At 40.4% G+C, this 19,549-nt stretch overlaps 1 protein-coding gene and 1 non-coding gene across 3 annotated transcripts in view; one reads left to right on the top strand and one right to left on the bottom strand.

Annotated features, from left to right (window-relative positions):
- Positions 1-2,406: 2,406 nt before the first annotated feature.
- Positions 2,407-19,549, top strand: part of TRPM3 (transient receptor potential cation channel subfamily M member 3) — a 501,163-nt gene continuing 484,020 nt past the window's right edge. For both annotated transcript variants that reach the window (XM_055310391.1, XM_055310392.1), the window contains exon 1: positions 2,407-2,583. In XM_055310391.1, coding sequence (XP_055166366.1) covers positions 2,407-2,583 — 177 coding nt within the window. The remainder of the gene's footprint in view (positions 2,584-19,549) is intronic.
- On the bottom strand, positions 16,661-16,721 carry LOC129501105 (small nucleolar RNA SNORD66). The gene has a single exon (XR_008662667.1). It is a non-coding gene; the product is annotated as a small nucleolar RNA SNORD66 (small nucleolar RNA).

Raw genomic sequence — 19,549 nt, forward strand, 5'->3', positions numbered from 1 at the left:
CCTCGTAGGCTCCCACCTTCCTCTTTACCCCATTTGTCAAGCTCACAGTAATTTCTCGGAAACATTCAGATTAAATCTGTCTTGCTCAGCTTCATTATCTGGTCCTAGGAGTGCACACACTTGTGCATACCGAAGGGTAACGATCAGCGAGTTCCCACTTCAACTTCAACAGAAGCTGCCTAGAAGATCGATCGTGGTGCAAGGGACTTAGTCTGTGCCGGGCACTGTTCTGAGTGCTTGGCTGATAGTAGCTCAGTGGGTCTTCACGATAACCTTAGGTGTGTGGTTTCATTTGTATCACCGTTTACAGACGAAGACGCAAAAGCACAGAGTAGCTGAATAGCTTGCCCAGGGTCAGGCCCAGAATTAGAATTTGAACCATGCAGCCTGATTCTAGAATTCACGTTGCTTAATACTGCATCAACGGCACACCAAAGAAATATTGAACATTTCTTCTTCGAGGGCTTTCTAGCTCAGCTCTTACATAGTAGAGTCACCAGAAAACTTGAGGCACTGGCTTTATTGCTGGGTCCCCTGAATCATGAAAGAAAGAAGAGAACGCTTGTCTCTGTGGTTTAATAGACTGATTTCACTCCAAATTCTGGTTTTACTAGTTAATGCGTTTTAGGCCTGCTACTAATTTCTCAAGTTCTTAGTTGCTTAACCTTTGAAGTGGGGCTCTGACCATGGTATCTACCTGACAAGATGCTGTTGACACGAGCTCTGGTAATGCATTTAGAGTGCCCACCACAAGGCCTGATGCGTGCATGTTAGCCGTTATTATTTTAAAGCGATTGTTATTCCTTTGTGGAAATAGAATGGTGACAGAAAAAGAACCAACCATTGGAGGGAGGGGGTGGGGGAGAATCTGTTAAAGTGATATTGTTGAGGAGAAGATATTCAAACATTGAGTTGTCTACAAGGCAAGTCCGTGGTCTGGATTCCGCCAACAGATGAGATTTTCTGCAAGTGTCCTTAGTTCTCTAACACGGGACCATTGTGAGGGAAATAGTGTTGTAATGCAGCACGTCAGGCAGTTATTACACCCCAGGGGGAGGATTCAAGTTGTCCCCAGGTCTGCATTACAGCAGGGTCCCAGAGTGTCACATCTGCTCTCCCCTTTCCTGATTCTGCTTCAGAATGCGTATAAACCATGGAGCTAGGATTTACTGACCTCCTCAAGGTAATTAGAAATGGAAAATCAGTATAGTCACAGGGAGGGGCTTAGGAAAAATACCTCCGATGGCATTGCTGTAAGGGTGTGGGGATTCTCCTGGGCAGCCAGGGGTCAAATGCACCCGCCTAGTTCTGATCCCTGGTGGGGGAGAGGGGTGGGATGTCACATTCTGTTGTGACATGAACAGTCCTCTTCCCAACCACCAGAACTTCGCCACTTGAAGTGAAATTATCCAATTTCTACCTTCACATTGAAAGTTCTCCTTTATTCTCTGTCACCACGGGAACCCGAATCATGCTAACTCAGTCTCTCTCTCTCTCTCTCTCTGAAAGCCATCCTTAGAAAATGATGGGGGTGGGTGGGTATCCCCACTTGAGGAAACGGGATCTTTCATGGAAAGCATCCTGCGTGGCACCCCGAGGGTTAAATTTTTGCTGCCGAGAAAGAGTATCAAGTGGCTTTCCAGGAAGATATAAGCCCCGGTTTAGAAACTGCCATTTCTAAAAGGTAAGCCAAACATACAGTAGTGCGCACTGCTTTCCACGAAAGGAAGAAGTCGGCCCATCGGTCACCTATATAACGTGTACATCGGGGCGAGGACCCTCCATCACGGCTAATAAAAAGCCCAGAACACGACCGAGATCCCTTTTACTATAGACCCGTTGTGCAGCAGCTCTCGATTCATTAGGTCACGTAGATGGAAAGGCAAGTGTTTATCTTGTCATTTGGAGGCAGCCCTTCTCCCTCTGCGTCCTAGCCCCTCCCCTCGTGCCAGTTTCCAGCCCCTCAAAGATGCTTTGTGCAAGAAAAGTGCAAGTTCCTCGTTGTTCTGGCTTTATTGATTTTTCCCCTCTCGCTCTCTCCTCCTGGCATCCCCCGCCTCTCCAAAAGCCGGCGAGCGGAGCAAATGGCCCGGGTTCTCCCCCAACGTTTCCTGGGAGGAGAGGCGGAGAGGGAGCGCGCACTCGGAGCGGGCTGCTGTGCCTGCGACCACAGGCTGTTCCGTGCAGGCTGTCCTTCTCCTTCAAACCCGTGCATCCCCTCCCCGAAGCAGCAGGCAGGGTGCCTCCATTCAGCCACATTTGGTATGCACGAGCACGGCTGCAGGAGGAGGGGAGGTGGCTTGCTTAAGAAGGTTCAGTGGCTCAGGCACCGCCACTTGACTAGTCTCCCAAGTTCCAGGGAGCCTCTGCCCTGATGGAATTTGCAGGTGTGGAGGTGACCATGGGATGCCAAGGCCGTGGGGGACCATTCATTTTCTAGGCATTGCTCAGGTGTGCAGTTTTTGGTTTTCCCGGTGGAATTTGGAAGGGGTCATGAATCAAACTGATGCTCCTCGTCCCCTAAACTGGACCATCCGGAAGCTGTGCCACGCAGCCTTTCTCCCATCTGTCAGACTTCTTAAGGTACTGTAACTTGCTCCTTTGAATGGCTCTAATTGTGCTTTTCAGGTCTAAATGCCCAACTTCGCACTCGGGCTGGGACACACCTTTTTTTGGGGGGGGGGGGGAGCACAAATGCTAAGGGAGCTGGCTCTGTTGCCCAGGCTGGAGAGAGGATCTCAGCGGTCCATCGCCCCCCATGGTGTCAGGGAGGAGAGATGGTCTGAGCCACATTTGAGAATGAGATTATGGTGGCAGAGAATGGGCTGCCTGAGTGCCCCCCACCTCAGCCCCCCCCCCATAAACATCCCTAAAATAGAATTAATTAACTTCTTTGGGAGGGTGGGAACAGTAGTGGGAGTGAAATCTCTTACTCCTGGGTGTTTGGCTCCTTGGGTTTTTTTTTTTTTTCTCCCCTCCCTGGGGAAGCCCTTCGACCCACTTTCCCTTTAAATGGAACCTGAGAGAACAAAGGATTCTCCTCACTATTTTAAAAGCCCTGTGTCCTTAGGTGGTCGCTCAGGTAAAGACAAAGAATGAGTCTCATCAGATTGTGACTTCTTTGGTGTCCTTGTTTTTAGAAAGGCATGATAATTTTAGTCTCCTAAGTGAAGCCAGTAGTGGGAAAGTGTTGTTAAATATATATTGAACGTCTGCCTCTGAGCTCCCGCTCTGAGTTACACAAAAGAATGGTACTACACCTGAGCTTAGAATCCTCACCTTGTGTTTGCAGCAACTCCTCTTTCTAGAAGCAAATACGTTAAAGCTATTGAAAAAGTCCCCACAACTCCATAATAATTCACCTTCATCACCTGCCTTACAGGTAGGAAAGTGCAAATAAAATTTAAAAGGTGCAGAAAACAAGTATTTTTCCTCTAGAAAAGAGAATGTGCCAACACCTTTTTGGGAAAAGTACGTATTTCTGGGTGTCCCACATCCATGGGAAGTTAAAAAGGCAAGGCAAAGTTCTTTATTCTCTTTTCCATACTAACATGATACTGTGATTTCATGACCACCAGATGTTGAGCCTAACTGACCACAATGGAGAATTAAAGAATTAGTCCTGAATAAATTATATTTGCAACATTATTTTATTCTTTTTTCTTTCTTTCTTTCTTTCTTTCTTTCTTTCTTTCTTTCTTTCTTTCTTGGTTGTGTTTTGGTTGGGTCAATTTTGATGTGGACAGTTAGTTCTGTACAGCTAAGTGGCTCCTCACAACAGAGCATTACCCAGTCTGAGTCTTCCTTATCCTGTTCAACAAAAACCCATGTTAACTGTCACAAAGGCTGCCCCCCATGTCCTGTTCAAAGCCCCATCGTATTGTTGTCATGGTGATGGTTTGCTTCCCTAAGAGAGTATTGAGGAAAAGCCAATTTGGGAATAAGGAGTGGGAGAGAAGCGTCCTTGGATATAAGTGCTTTTGCTGTGTTGGACCAACTGTGTGTGATAGGGCAGGAGAAACAAATGAATGTAAATTTTCCTCAAGAATCACTATTGAATCAAGGGTCTGGGGCAAAGAATGTCTTGACAAATCCAACTAGGACTGAGAAAATTGACTCCAGCAATCCCATGTGCAATGAGAAACATTTTTCATTTAAAGTCATTCATTGGCCCTACCCCCAAAATAATGCTTTTTGACTTACATAATGGCCTTCTTAACAGGTATGTGCATAGCACTCTCAATATATGATTCATTAATACTCTAGTTTTTTTTAATGGAAAACATTAATTCATCATTTCCTAATCACAAAACCAGCAGAGAAGTATCTATCTGAAGTAGATTATTTATTTTGAGAAAAGCTATCGTCTTTTTTAATGGGAACCACTGTTCATGCTATATGTCGGCAGGCATTGTCAATACTCTACCAATATTGTGTTAAGTATGCAGTTTACTCCTACTATGCTTTTTTAACATGGGACTTTTTAACAACTTATCTAATAAAGTATACTGGTGAGTATCCTTCCAACTCTTTCAATATGTGGAAGACAGGACGTGTATTACTAGAGAAGTTCCTTTCCAAATGACATCTGTGTTTCTGAAAAATCGTAACTATCCTAGGAAACTTCAGATAGTGAACATATTTCAAACTCCTCTGGAAAAAAAAAAGTGATACCAGATTCTTTCAGCAATAGCAAAAGAAAGGAAAGCTACTTTTATATGTCTGTTGTATATCATCAATGTTCTGGATATGAATGTCGTATAAATTTTTCCCCCTTTGGATTGCTGCTGTCTTATCTGCTTTGCTAGTCCCTATGTATTCTTGCCCGGCTTTGATATTTCAAGTAAATTGGAAGTTCCTGAGTAATCATTTGCATCTTTTGGTCAGTGCTCTTCCTGGTTTAGTTTATAAATTAAATATTCAATAACTGTGATTCTTACTGCTCTTTACTGTTTCCCCCTCTCCCTTCCCTGTCTCTTATTCTACTCCCCCACACTACGACCACCATGGTGATTTAGTGGATGGGTTCCCTGGGCATCTAGGAGTCTATTGAAATCATAAGCTGACAAACCCCAATTATCCTATTCAACAGGTAATTTTTGGTCCCCATCCAAGCATTTTCTGATGTAATATGTTTTTTCCAGGGCTCTGACTTGTCAGTAATGCAGTAGAGGGCGTGATCATATGGTCAGATTTAGCTAAACTCTGATCACTCATCATTTTTGACAGACTGGGCTCAATCCAGTTTCCTCCCTATCCTTTCCTTGAAAATATGTATTTCTTTGGTAACTTATTTCGGCACCGTGTTAATATTTAGAAATGGCTTTGTAATTCTATTTTCTCTATTTCCTATTTCCTAATAGAAACAGGATACAAAGGAATTAGAAGGGGAAGGCTGGCCTCTGAAGCAGGAATTAAATAAACTCAATGAATGAATGTTGGAATATACTTATTATTCCTTTTGAAAACATCTCATTTTTTTGCTTTGTCCATCTCAGAGAAATTTTTGAACATGCCAACCAACTCACATTTGAATTTGAGATTGCAATTGGAAATAACATTTGAAAATGAATTTTTGGACACGCACATGATGATGATAGCCAAAAGACAGAGGCTGTTTTCAAACGGATGCATTTCAAATGGGACCTTGTCCAGACTATTCCTCTTCAGTTGTCCTTTGCTTCATTCTTATGTGTTTCAAGACTTCATCTTACTAATCATGAGAAGTCAAATTTGTTTCAGTGACAGAATGTTCTTAGCATATTTCATATTCATTATTAGGCCTGTCTCTGCCATTGTTTTACTTGGTAACTTATGTTGATTTTGAAGATTAATTTTAGGACAAATAGCTTTGTTTGTATTGAAGTTTGAGTGGACTTAGTAAAGAGAAGGCTTCTGAAAAAAGGGTTGCACTAGAGGAAAAAAAAGCTTTGTACTTCAAGCAGATTTTGGATCCAATATTCAAGCAGATTTTTAAGCCAGTGTGTCCATGAAGACCAAATGGTCAATATCATTTTAGGATTTTCAAAGTTTCATACTGAGAAGGAGTCTGATTTTGTACTTTGAACAATGTCAAAGTAGATTAAAGAAATTTTATTAAAAAATAAAGAAATTTTATATATAAATGATATCGGAGAGTTAGACCTAAATACTGGATCCTAATCTATTGTGTTCCTAACCACCTGTGTGACCTTGGGTAAGTTACTTAAGCTCTCTGTAACTTGGCATCATCCTCTTTAAAATGAAGAGTTTAGGTCTTGACTTGGATCCAGTGCTAGGACTCCATGGGGTAAAGGCTACCATGCTCTGTGGGTATGAATGAACATAGTCTCTTGAGGTTAAAAATAGTTTAACTGGATTGGATATTCAAATAGAAGAAGACTAGGACATTCAGCAGCATTTAAAATCATAGGAGGCCTTAGCTGCTAAGCTGTTTGATAATTATCCTGAAAACTATGGAGTACCATCAAAGGGATTTTAGCAGGGAGGTGACTGCCAAATTCAGGTATTAAATAGATTGCTCAGATTGTACTGGCTAGAATGAGTGGAAGATGCTAGGATTGGAAGCTGAGAGATGAAATTGGAGGCCCAGAGAATTAATGAGGATGTGGGCTGAGGCAATAGGGACGGAGGTAGAATGATCAGGGTTTTGTTAACTTGATTAATTGTGGCAAAAGGAAGAATTTAGGAAAACTTCTGAGTTTTGAACTTTGTGGCTAGTTGAAAGGAGGTCCTCATATGTGAGAGTAAAAGTCTTGAGAAGGAAGGACAGAACTTCTTATTATGTGGTTCCTCTTTGAGGTAGAAAGGGTATGTCAGTTATTCTAGTGAGATTGAGAAAAAAAATATATAATTCCATGTTATTGATGAGTATGAGCTCCATTACATACTTGATAATAAAACTCTTTGAGGTAAATAATAGTCAGAAATAACTCTTCTAGTTTTTTAAGATTGTATGTATAATAAACTCTCAGTTTTTTTGGAATCCATTCAAAAAGCGCACTTTTTTTTTCTCTCCTCACTTTCATATCACTATCCAAAGAATTAATGAAAGTGAACTGGGTAACAAAAGGGAAATAATTGAGATTGGTGATCAAGGTAGGCTAAAGATGAGCATAAATTCTGCTCAATTACTAATGTTTTCTACTTCTACAATTCCTTGTCATGGTAACCAATGTCCATCATACTGCCTCAGAAGCTTAGCAAGATCCTCATGACAGGGATGCCTGGGTGGCTCAGCAGTTGAGCATCTGCCTTTGGGCTCAGGGCGTGATCCCGGGTCCGGGGATGGAGTCCCACATCGGGCTCCTGAGAGGAGCCTGCTTCTCTCTCTGCAACCCCCCCCCCCCGTAATAAATAAATAAATCTGTTTTTTTTTTTTTTAAACAAAAAGATCCTCGTGACAAAATGAATTGAGTCTGTCTTTTACAGTTGATGCCAGGCATTCCAAAAGCTGACTTCCTTTTGATGGTCTCGAACTTGTAGGAAACAATGAGGTTGGGGTTCATTTCAATGTATGTTTCAAATTTAAGACTCCCAAGGTCTCCTTTTCACATCTGAAATCCTGAATCTTGACATGGCACGTAGAGGAATATCAATAAACCAAAGTTTTTGCTCAGTCACGACAAGGCACTCCTAAGCCACCTACCTACCTGCTAGTGAGTAGCAGTAAAGTTTCCACCACAGGAGAGGAAACACAACACCTGTACTCTCTAAGACATGTTGGTGAACCATGACAAGAGAGGTCAGGGAATGTCTTAGGGGCCAATTCCATTAAGTAACTTCCTTAAAGATGAGACACTTGAAGAATAAACTGCTTTTAGGCCAACACAGTGTATTGTAAGGAAAGATTTTAAGGGCTACTAAGAAAGAAACTTCTGTCTTTTCATCTCAGCAAAGCCAGCCTCAGATTCCCTTTAAGAAAATGAGAGAAAGAAAAGAAAAAAGAGGAGAGAATGTGCTCATACTAAAGCCGGGGAGAGAGAAATTCTGTCTGGTGTGTTTCAGATGGTGGCTTGATTCAGGCTGCTGAGCAGTCACCATGTGACTTGCCTTTTTGTAAAATGTTCCTGGGGCAGCCTGACGGAAATTCCTGAGGCAACAAGGAACCCTCCTGTCTCTCTGGAGAGTTCTGTCTTCTGGTGCCCTCTATTATGGAGAGAAGACTGAAAGTGTGTGGTCGCTGGGGAAGGAGGAAGGATGTGGCTGGGAGTCTGAGTCCAGGGTCACCTGGCTCCAGGATGACTTGTGGAGTCCCAGTAATATGGGGCAAGGCCTGTCTCAAGGGAAAGGGCTTTGCCTGCCTTGTAGATAGGACTTCCTGCAGTGAAAGAGAACCCTGCCTTTCCAGCCGATTTCCATCCTCCCCGCCCTCATCTTGTTGCTGTAAACTCAACTGGCTCCAAGATCATCTACAGACAACTAGATTGTGTTGTTTCTCCCTTTCTGTGACTTCTATGAAAAGGAGTTTTAAAATCTCTGGCTGGCAAAAGTATGCAGCAAATATTTATTGAAGAATAAACAGATAAACTGCAAATACATGAAGTCCTGAAAATGCATAGGATCACTTGAGGAGCTAGTGAGCAAAGCAAATATCCAAGCCCATCCCCAGGGGTAGGTGGTGGGCCTGGGAATTTGCATTTTAACAAGCTCTTCAGTGAGTCCAATGTGAACAGCTCTTAGAAGGACCACACATGGAGAAAAACTGACATAGATTCAGCTGAGCTAGAGGGGAAACTTGATTAAATGCCCTTTCTTCTGCTGGCATCTGGGCAGAACAGATTTTGTGACAGTAAACAGTGAGAGCAAAAGGTTTTTTTAAGTTAAACAGTTCACAGGTTTTCAAAATTTAATCATGAGTGATCATTTACAGATAAAGAAGTAAATTGTATTCGGCTGCCCTGTTTTGATTTGTAGATGACAAAACAATCTCGAGACATGGTTGTCCCTCTTTCTGTGTTTTATTTATGTATTTATTACTTTCACGGATTGTTCTGGATCCTGTGACCATTTCAGATGTTTCTATTCTATTGGATTCACGTGGAGATTTGTGAACCAGAGCTCCCAAAGATGGTGTGCATGGTAAAAATTCTGCAGTGTCTTATACATGCCTCCTTTATCCTTCACCTGTGTCCTTGGAACTGCAGTGGTCACTCACGTGCATGTTCCTTTCGTGCCAATGGGACGTGAGGGGGTGGCCTGTTTACTTGGGGGGCCAAGGCCAAAGCAGTCATAACCAATGCCTGTAGTGGTAGAGTTCTTCCCCCATAACCCTGTCTGCCCTACCCTACTGCCTTCAAGAACCTAGGAAAGAAGAGATTCTAGATCAGATAGGGGAGGGGAGGAAGAGAACATTTGGGCCTTTCACTTGGAATAACACTTTGGAAATTATAATTAATTTTATCCTTGAATTTTTAAAAAATGATACCTAATATTAATAAATAAGGGGAGCTGAGCTGAACAAAATTGTCTTGGCTCTTGAGCATATGAGAAAAATACATTAGTACAACTGCTGCGGTGGGGTGGGGGCAGGCATAACAAAATCTCTAGGAGAGTGATATTGCATTTTTATGTTTATCACACATAATTTATTTTTCAGAAGCCTTTGGAAATTATCTGACCTGTGGCTGCTCTCTACTTCCATTTTCAGAGGCACAGGCATAGGAATTGCTGTTTTTTTGAATAACATTGATAACTTTTACTTCTCCCCCCCACCCCCTAATTAAAGATTTTTCAAGGGTGGATGGTTGGATAGATGAAGGAAGGACAGAAGGATTGATTCTATTCATAAATCCATTAACAGCAACATTTTATATATTAAATTGCCTTGGAGGGAGATGTATTTACCAAATGAAACCTTGAAGTGTTTCTCAAAGTGTGGTCCAAGACTCCCTGTTATGGAATCAGTTTCTTGAGATTCTACCCAAACTTACTAAGATAAGCCCCTGGGAGGACCTTGAGAATCTGCCTTTTAACAAACAATACAGATGAACCTTATGCCTTGTAATATTTTGAGACTATGTCTTCTGAAGTGTGACACTTAAATAGACATTGGCTCCTTAATATTCTGCCTCTGGCATGACCACGCCTCAGTAATCTGATTTTTATTGTTAAAAATTGAGCACGCAGTATCTCTGTATGAGTTAATATAGGCCCAGGGATGCCTGGGTCGCTCAGCAGTTGAGCATCTGTGTTCAGCTCAGAGCATAATCCCAGTCCAGGGATCGTGTCCCACGTCAGGCTCCCTGCGAGGAGCCTGCTTCTCCCTCGGCCTGTGTCTCCCCCTCTCTCTCTCTCTGTGTCTCTCATGAATAAATGAATAAAATCTTTTAAAAAAATTAATATAAGCCCATAATGTTACCATATCTTAAAAGTCCCCATGCTCACAGACATTGGATGACTTTTATAATGGTTTCTTAAAGAATCACGCAGGGCACCAGCTTAAGTGCTAGAAGTGTATAGTCAATAAGTGGTATCTCGTATTAAAAGGAAACATGAGTAATATTCCATTGTATACATTACTCAGCAATTAGAAACGACAAATACCCACCATTTGCTTCGACATGGGTGGAACTAGAGGGTATTATGCTGAGTGAAGTAAGTCAGTCGGAGAAGGACAAATATTATATGGTCTCATTCATTTGGGAAACATAAAAAATAGTGAAAGGGAATAAAGGGGAAAGGAGAGAAAATGAGTGGGAAATATCAGTGAGGGTTGACAGCACATGAGAGACTCCTAACTCTGGGAAACGAACAAGGGGTAGTGGAAGGGGAGGTAGGCAGGGAGATGGGGTGACTGGGTGATGGGCACTGAGGAGGGCACTTGGTGGGATGAGCACTGGGTGTTATGCTCTATGTTGGCAAATTGAACTCCAATAAAAAAATAAAAAGTAAAAAGAAAAAAAGGATAACTTGACCATCAAAATCAGGTCAGCAACCCATGGGCCCAATCTCACCCATTGTTTATTTTTGTAAATAAAGTTTTATTGGAACACACACAAAAAAAAATAAAAGAAAACATGAGAGGGCAGATTGCTCCTGGGTGACTCATCAGTTAAGCCTCTGACTCTTGATTGTGGCTCAGGTCAGGATCTCAGGGTTGTGAGATGGAGCCCCTCTTCAGGCTCCCTGCTCAGCAGGGAGTCTGCTTGAGGATTTTTTTTCTCTCTTTTTCCCCTCTCTGTCCTTCCCCCCACTTGCTTTCTCTCTATAATAAATATTAAAAATACATGGCATATAAACCTCTTTCTTGTTTAAAGAAATGATGCACTTACATAGTTTGGAGGCAGAGAAACTCTGTAGCAAAGAAAGCGCTATGCCTAAAATTTGCCCTAATCTTTCTGCCATTTCTGAATTAATCAAGTTCCTTCACATCTGCTACTTCTTTATACTTTCTCCCAATTACTAACATCATCCATTCACCAAGTTGTCTGAACTGAAAAACCTGGGCTTATGCCTTTTTCTTGGTTGGCTCTCATCCCTTCCACAATCAGCCAATTAGTTCTGCCAGATTTCCTCATATGTCTCTGATTCTCTCCTTCTGTCTATTCATAGTTCCCAAGATCAGTCTCTTTTATTCTTGGGTCCAAAATACTACAGATGTCTCCTTCAAATTGATCCTTCCCACAGTTACGAGAATGGTCCACTTAAAATGCAAGCAAGAGTAGGATGCTGCCATATTTGACATTCTTTAGCTGTTCCCTTTCTCCTGTAGAATAAAATCTAACCTCCTTGGTATGACATATGATATCCTTAGTGATCTAATCTTTGCCTACTTCTCTACCTTTATATTTTGTTTTTCCTTCCTCAAATTTTGAAATTCCTTGTCACTGGGCTTTTTGCATAAGCCATTTCCACTGCCTGGAAAGTCTGAGTCATGCCTCCTACCTAACTCCTGCCCATATTTTAATACTGAACACAGGTGAGCTTGATGAATTTAGGAAAAATTTCCCTGAATCCCCAAAGCTAGATTAGGCACTCCTTTTATGCTCCTTTTTTATAAAAATCAGTGGGTATTTCTATCTTTCCTTTTAGCATGTTGTAATATTAGTTCTTTTGCCTCATGGAAATCATGTTTTAGACAATTTGGTGTGTGCATTTGGCAAAGAGCTTAGAATATTTTGATTGCTAGATGAATTACTATTGAATAGGTAAATGTCCAAATAGACAACTATGCTCTTGGTGCAGTTCTCTAAAGTTATTATCCAAAAGAACCAAATGCTATTATAGGGTCTTGGCATTTTTGTCTAATTTAGGAGAACTTTGAGCTTGAGTTGATGTACTTAATATGTTCCCCAAATGGGATGATTAGTTAAGGAATTGAACCAATGATTAATAGTAAAAATGATGCAGAATAAAATTACACAATCAAGGAAGAAACTGTAAATAAGTAGCAGCAGAGGCCTGCTTTGAAAATATTTGCTGAAAGAAAAAGAGATTGTAATTACCTCACCTATTGATTAAGTCAGAATAAGAACTTTCCTTAATTTAGTGATCTAAGAGATTGTAACATATTACCTTTAATAATATAGTGGCCTTGCTGGGCCATTCTTTATTTTTTAAGTGAGAGAGAGAGAGAGAGAGAGCGCGAGCATGTGAGGGGGTTCAGGAGGTGAGGAACAAAGGGAGAAAATCTGAAATAGGCTCCACATGCAGCACAGATCCAGACTCGGGGCTCCATCCATCTCATGACCCTGAGATCATGACCTGAGCCGAAATCAAGATTTGGATACTTAACTGACTGAGACACCTAGATACTCCTTGCTTTTTTAAATTGTGTTTTTTTGCAAGTGTCTAGAAATAACTATTTAGATATAATCTTATTGAAGTATCTTGACATTTCCATTTAAAGGTAAATGTGACTTAGAATTTGTTTTTCTGTTAGCATTAGGTTATTTTACTGTATCAGCTATCATGGATAGAAGTCAAATAGAAGTCTTAGTTTATCGTGTTCCTACTGGGAAAAAAAATAGATCAAAGTCAAAATAAATATCTTAGGAAAGATATTAGAATCATTAGAAAAATTATCCTAGTACTTGCTGGTTAAGATCAGTAAAAGAAAAGACTGGAAAGAAGGTAAAAAAAAATTTGGCATATCCATATTTATCCATCTCTTTACTAGAAGAAATAAATGAATAAAAATATTTAAAAGAATGAACTCTTCAACAGGATCCATAAAACATGTTTGCTCTGTAGGGCTAGTTAAAGAATGAATGATGGCTTGACATTTAAGCTCTGGAGATTTAATTTGCAATTGTTGAAGACTTTGGGCTAGCCCAATGATTTCCCTTTAAAATGGGGTTTCCCAGCTTCTACACTACTGACATTTTGGCCTGGATAAATCTTCATTGTGAAGGCTGTCTGTCCTGTGCATTGTAGGATATTTAGAAATATGTTTGGATTTATCCACTAGATTCCAGGAGCTTCTCCCTCTCATATTGCATTGTGATAACCAAACATGTCTCCATACACTGCCAAATATCCTTTGGGGGACAAAATCATCCCTAGTTGAAAACCAATGCTTTAAACATTACCTCTTGAAGATGAGTATTTTAAGAAGTGGGTGGGTAGTTGATTTCACTGGATAGCCAAAGAGAAGTTCTGGTGATGTGAAACGGATGTTTTAACTTTAGGCACACTTTCTTTTTTAATTTACAAAAGACTGAAATTCAGCTAACATTTGGGAAATTAACTGGTCAAGTTCTTTCACTAAATATAGAAAGACTAAGGAACTATTTTCTCAATCTTATTGTCAATCATCTCTTCTTTTAAGAATATCCAATGTGTCCAATTTGTCTGAAAGTGTTTGAATGTTCCATTTATTATTGCTTTGTAACTTAAAAGTGGAGTGTATTTTCATTTGATTGATGTATCAAGCGAAATATTTAATTTTTATCATCATTTTGTTCTACAATAACTTCTACTTAGAACTATTTAAGAATAATAAGATAGAAAATCCATTTCAATGAACAAATGAAAGTATTTTACTTCAAGGTGAAATTTTTGTATGAAGTTAGTTCATATGAGCAATCAAAGATTTTAAGATAAGTCCAATAATTAGCACAAGGGAGCTGTATAATTTAAAGATGATAGCATAACATATAGAGATGTTCAATCACTGTGTTTATAGCACCTGAAACTAATGTAACATGATGTGTCAACTATACTCAAGTAAAATTAGTGCCATAAAAATGATAAGTATAATTCAGCTAATTTTCAGCCCTTAAATTCAGCATGATCAAAAATGGACATAAAAATGAGATTTGAGCCTTAAGTCTGCATTAAATAATATGCTAGCTGAGTTTCCTAGAATAAGTAGTTTTATCTTTCAATGCTTTAGTTTTCTTACCTATAAAATAACAAGATTGGGTTAGATCATGGTTGGCAAACTTTTTCTATTAAAGCCCACATTGTAAATGTAGGTTGTACAATCTCTGTCACAGCTATTCAGCTCTGCCATTGTAGCTTAAGAAAGCAGTCATACACAACACATAAATAAATGTAGCTATGTTCCAATAAAATTTACTAGGAACACCGTGCAAAGGTCTGAATGTTCATATGGTGAAAATTTGTATGTTGAAATCCTAATTACCAAAAGTGATATTAGTAGGTGAGGACTTTGGAATGTACTTAAGTCTTGAAGTTGGAACCTCATCAATGGGATTAGTGACATGTAAAAGAGCCTTGCTAGCCCCCTTCCATCATGTGAGGACACAAGAAGTCTATGACCCAAAACAGGGGCCTCCCCCGACCTTGCTGGCACTCTGATCTTGAACTTTTGCCTATAGAACTGGGAGCAATACATTTCTGCTTTTTTTTTTTTTTTAAGATTTATTTATTCATGAGAAACACACACACACACACACACACACACACACACACAGGCAGAGGGAGAAGCAGGCTCCATGCAGGGAGCCTGAGGTGGGACTCGATCCTGGTGGGCCGAAGGCAGCACTAAACGTCAGAGCCACCCAGGCTGCCCCATTTCTGCTTTTTATAGACTACCCAGTCTGTGGTATTCTGTTACAGCAGCTTGAGCAGACCAAGACTAACTGATTTTGAATGTCATACAGTTGTCACATGTATTGAAATATTATCGTCATTGGTTTCGACCATTTTTAAATATAAAACGATTCCTGGCTCAGCAGCTGTATACAGAGGGCAGGGAGTCCTTGCCCTGTGTATGGGCTGCATTTTGCCAACTTAACAAGGTGATTGTTAAGGTCTCTTACAGCTCTAACATACTGGGATTAAGTGAAGATGAGAGAAAGTCATTGTATGTCCTTATTTATTTTAAAACGACCTTAATATCTGAAAGAGCTGAGGGTAAATCATTCATTAATTATAATAATGTAATCTCATGCTTATTGGGCAGTGTTGTGTGGTGGGCTTGCTGTCTCATGATGTAGTTCGTATTTAACAAATGTTTGTGGGGGGTACTTGGTTTCTTTTGCTCTGAGAAAAAGGAATGCTCCAGTCTTACAAAAGATGTCATTTTTCACAAACACTGTTGAAATGGACAGAGACAGAAAGTGAAATCGTTTTAAAATGTAACATTTTTAAAGTTCTTTTCAATTTGCAGAGTACTTTGCTTTACATCAAATGAACTGAACTTCATAGCAACCCTGCAAAGCAAGTATATAGTAAGCAATTATTCTCCTTTTTAGCTGAAAAAAATATATATATATATACATATATAGCCTAGGTAGGTTAAGCTACATCTTAGTGGGCTTTTCTGATTCACAATTTCCCCCTTTGCACTCCTCTGCATCTTATATCTGCCCTCCGTTACTCTCCTCATCTGAAGCCTAACTAGACCATAGAGTTTTTCTTAGGTTCTGGTTATACAAACAAATACATCATTTAAGTACTTGACAACAAAAAGAATTACATGGCATAGCCTCAGAATGGTCATTGACAAGGTACAAAACTTCTTTGATGTTAGTTTTCTTAGTTGTAAGCTAAATAAAAATACTTCTTTCTCTTTGTTTGGAAATCAGTGTGTTAGGTTTGGGCATACACTATAGTTGGTGTTTAGTAAATATGAGTCCCTTCTTTTCAATCTAATAACACAGAAATGGTGCAGTGCAGATGAACAGAATTCAAGGTGTCTTTTGTAATAATTTGGGCTTAGGGAATGCATATTATATATGTGCAACTAATTATACTTTGTAGTTACTGCACATTGTATTAGTAAGGGTTCCCTAGAGAAACAGAGCCAACAGGGTGTGTATATGTGTGCATAAGTATGTATGTCTATATCTATACATGAGGCAGAGGGAGGTTGAGTGATCTGATTTTAAGGAACTGGCTCACCTGACTCTTGAGTCTCAGCAAGTCCAAAATCTCATGGTGGAGACTGCCAAATTGGAGACTCCAGAGGGACTTGCATTTTGAGTCCAAAGGCTGTCTGCTGTAGATCCAGGAATAACCAGTGCTGTAGACTAAGTCCTGAGTCTGTCTTCAGCAGAATTCCTTCTTCCTTGAGGGAAGGCCAGCCTTTGTTATATTCAGGCCTTCAGCTGGTTAGATGAAGACCACTTCCATAGTGCAGGTCAATATGCCTTTCTCAGAGATCACTGATTGAAGTTAAATATCATCCAAAACCTGTTTACAAAAATTGGGTTATTTTATTTACAAAAATATCCAAAATGATGTTCAACCATGTTTTCTAGGCACTGTGGCCCAGACAGGTTGACACAAAACATAAGTCATTATTATGGTTACATTAAAATTGCTGTTTTAGATGTGGTTTGCTTGCAAGTAACAGAAATACATTCACGTTAACTTTTTTTTTAAGATTTTATTTATGTATTCATGAGACACACACACACACAGAGAGAGAGAGAGAGAGAGAGAGAGAGAGAGAGGCAGAGACACAGGCAGAGGGAGAAGCAGGCTCCCTGCAGGGAGCCCGATATGGAACTCGATCCCGGGACTCAAGGATCATGCCCTGGGCCAAAGGCAGGCACTAAACCACTGAGCCACCTAGGGGTCCCCCCCATTCACATTAACTTAAATAAATTCTTTTCTCTAAGGTTAGGCTCTAGGATATTTAGCAACTGGAACAGAAATAAATCGAGATAACACAGGGACCCATGTTTCTGTGTTATGGGGTCCTAGTGTCTCATTTCAGCTTCTCTTGTCCACCTACCCTATACTTGTGTTTTTCTTTGTAGACTAGCCTCCTCCATATTTTATTAAGACTTGCCATAGTGCCAGTACTATATGATCTTACAGTTGCATTTCTTATAGCTCACTAGTTTGTCTGTCTGTCTGTCTCTCTCTCTCTGTCTCCTATGGAATCTCACTGACTCAGGTTTGGACAGATTTCCACCCTCACCTACATAGCCATGGTAGGGAAATTGAATCACCAGATAAATATATGGCCACCTAGACTCATTCTTCTAGTAGGTGATGTGGACAGGAACAGATTCTCTTTAACATGGTTGTAGGTAGGTACAATTCTTCGCTAATTAATATGAATCCCTCAGATATAAAATAACTTAATGATTCTGGAAGCCACCCAGGCCTAAAAAATAGTGCTAAGATTTCACTCGGTAAGTGAATATAATCAATTAGTCTGTACCTTTTGCTAAGATATAACAGGAAGAGTTGGACTCCAGCTACAGAACCTGATTTTGGAGTGCTATACACAGTATTTCTGAGGAAGAGGCTTAATGCACCTGCAGAAATAGTAAGCTCTCCTCTTTTGGAGGAACACATTGAAATCCAGAAGAAATGCTTTCAGAATCCCTCTGAAAGATGGCAAGTTGGGCTCCTTTGTCTCCTCAAATGCCTCCTTGAGTTTTCCATTGTTCATGCTTTTCACAACTGCTGAAAGGTTGTTTGGAGCTTTTCATGGGATTTGTCAACTCTTTTGGTTTAATAAAATTGCACCATCCCACATCTATATCCTTGAGAAAAGAAAGCAGAAGAACACCTTGTTTGGAAGTAGCAACATGGTAGTCAACTGAATATGAGAAAAGTTTTAGGATTATTTTTAATTAATCATGCTTAAGGGAATTCAGCTTAAGAGAGATTAAAATTTTAATCAGAATATCCCTATTTCTAGGGACATTCTTTTGAGGGGAGAAAGTTGATACACATTGAATGCTATCAAGATGAGTATTTTGTTTTTAGGTGTACAGCAATTCACATATCAAAACAAGAATATAAAATCAGGTTTTTCTCCCCCATTTATTCATTCTTAACCCATACTCTATAATCATCTCTCACTCTGTGTCAGAAACTACAGGTATTAGAGATTCAAGGAGGAAAAATACTAGGCTACAATCAAAGGAGCTAATAATGGAGGTAGGGGGACAGACAAGCATATCGGAAATAACACTATGGCTTTATAGATGTTTTCACATTGATGAGCACAGATAGGGGTGCCAAAGAGAGCCTGAAAGTTACTAGAACTAACACTGAAGGAGACACCTACAGCAAGTTGGAATAGAAAAATATTCCAGATCTAGTGGCTGAAGCACAGAGTGTGAAGGGAATGCTGGGACAAGAAGTGACACGACTTTGGGTGGTGGGTGTGGGGTATATTTATGTTGCCCTGGTGTACGGCTTGCACTCAACTATCTGTATAGTTGAGTCTGCTCAAGTTGAAGTGCAATGCTGCCACCTCCTCACCCACTACCTCAGAGAACTCTGTAGCTGAGCGCCACTCACCCCAGCTGTGCAAATGCAGAGGCAAGTCCAGATGCCTTAGTCATTAACGATAGGAATGGTTCAGCAGCCACAGGGTGCTTTATGAAGAGACTTGCACTGTAGGAGCGTCCTTGGCTTTTCCTTTTTTTCCAGTGCTTCTGGCAAACTCATTATCTACATCCAAACAACTTCGCAATCTCCCCCATCATGGACAAGTGTTCTGTTTTATAGGTTCTATTTATTTTTTAAAAAGTATCTGAGAGGGGGGATCCCTGGGTGGCTCAGCGGTTTAGCGTCTGCCTTTGGTCCAGGGTGCAATCCTGGAGTCCCGGGATCGAGTCCCATGTCAGGCTCCCGGCATGGGCCTGCTTCTCCCTCCTCCTGTGTCTCTGCCTCTCTCTCTCTCTCTCTCTATGTCTATCATAAATAAATAAATCCTTTAAAAAAAAAAGTACCTGAGAGGAGTAATCCGAGTGGCTCAGCGGTTTAGCACCGCCTTTGGGCCAGGGTGTGATCCTGGAGACCCAGGATTGAGTCCTGCATCGGGCTCCCTGCATGGAGCCTGCTTCTCCCTCTGCTTGTGTTTCTGCCTCTCTCTCTCTCTCTCTCTCTGTGTGTGTCTCTCATGAATAAATAAATAAAATCTTTAAAAACATTAAAAACTTAAAATTAAAAATTAAAAAGTATTTGAGTAATCCTTATGCCCAACATGGGGCTTGACCTCATGACCCAAGAGTCAGCCAGGTGCCCCTGTTTTATATATTTTAAAATATTTTCATCCAGAGTGATCGAATGGCCTTCTGAGAATTATAGTAGGTAGCAGCTATGGCACAGAATGCTTTCTTTCCAGACAGCTTTGAAACGTTAGGCGAGGGGAATAATGAACTTA

The sequence above is a fragment of the Nyctereutes procyonoides genome, unplaced genomic scaffold, assembly GCF_905146905.1.
Source record: "Nyctereutes procyonoides isolate TBG_1078 unplaced genomic scaffold, NYPRO_anot_genome, whole genome shotgun sequence".
In the NCBI taxonomy this organism is placed as follows: domain Eukaryota; kingdom Metazoa; phylum Chordata; class Mammalia; order Carnivora; family Canidae; genus Nyctereutes; species Nyctereutes procyonoides.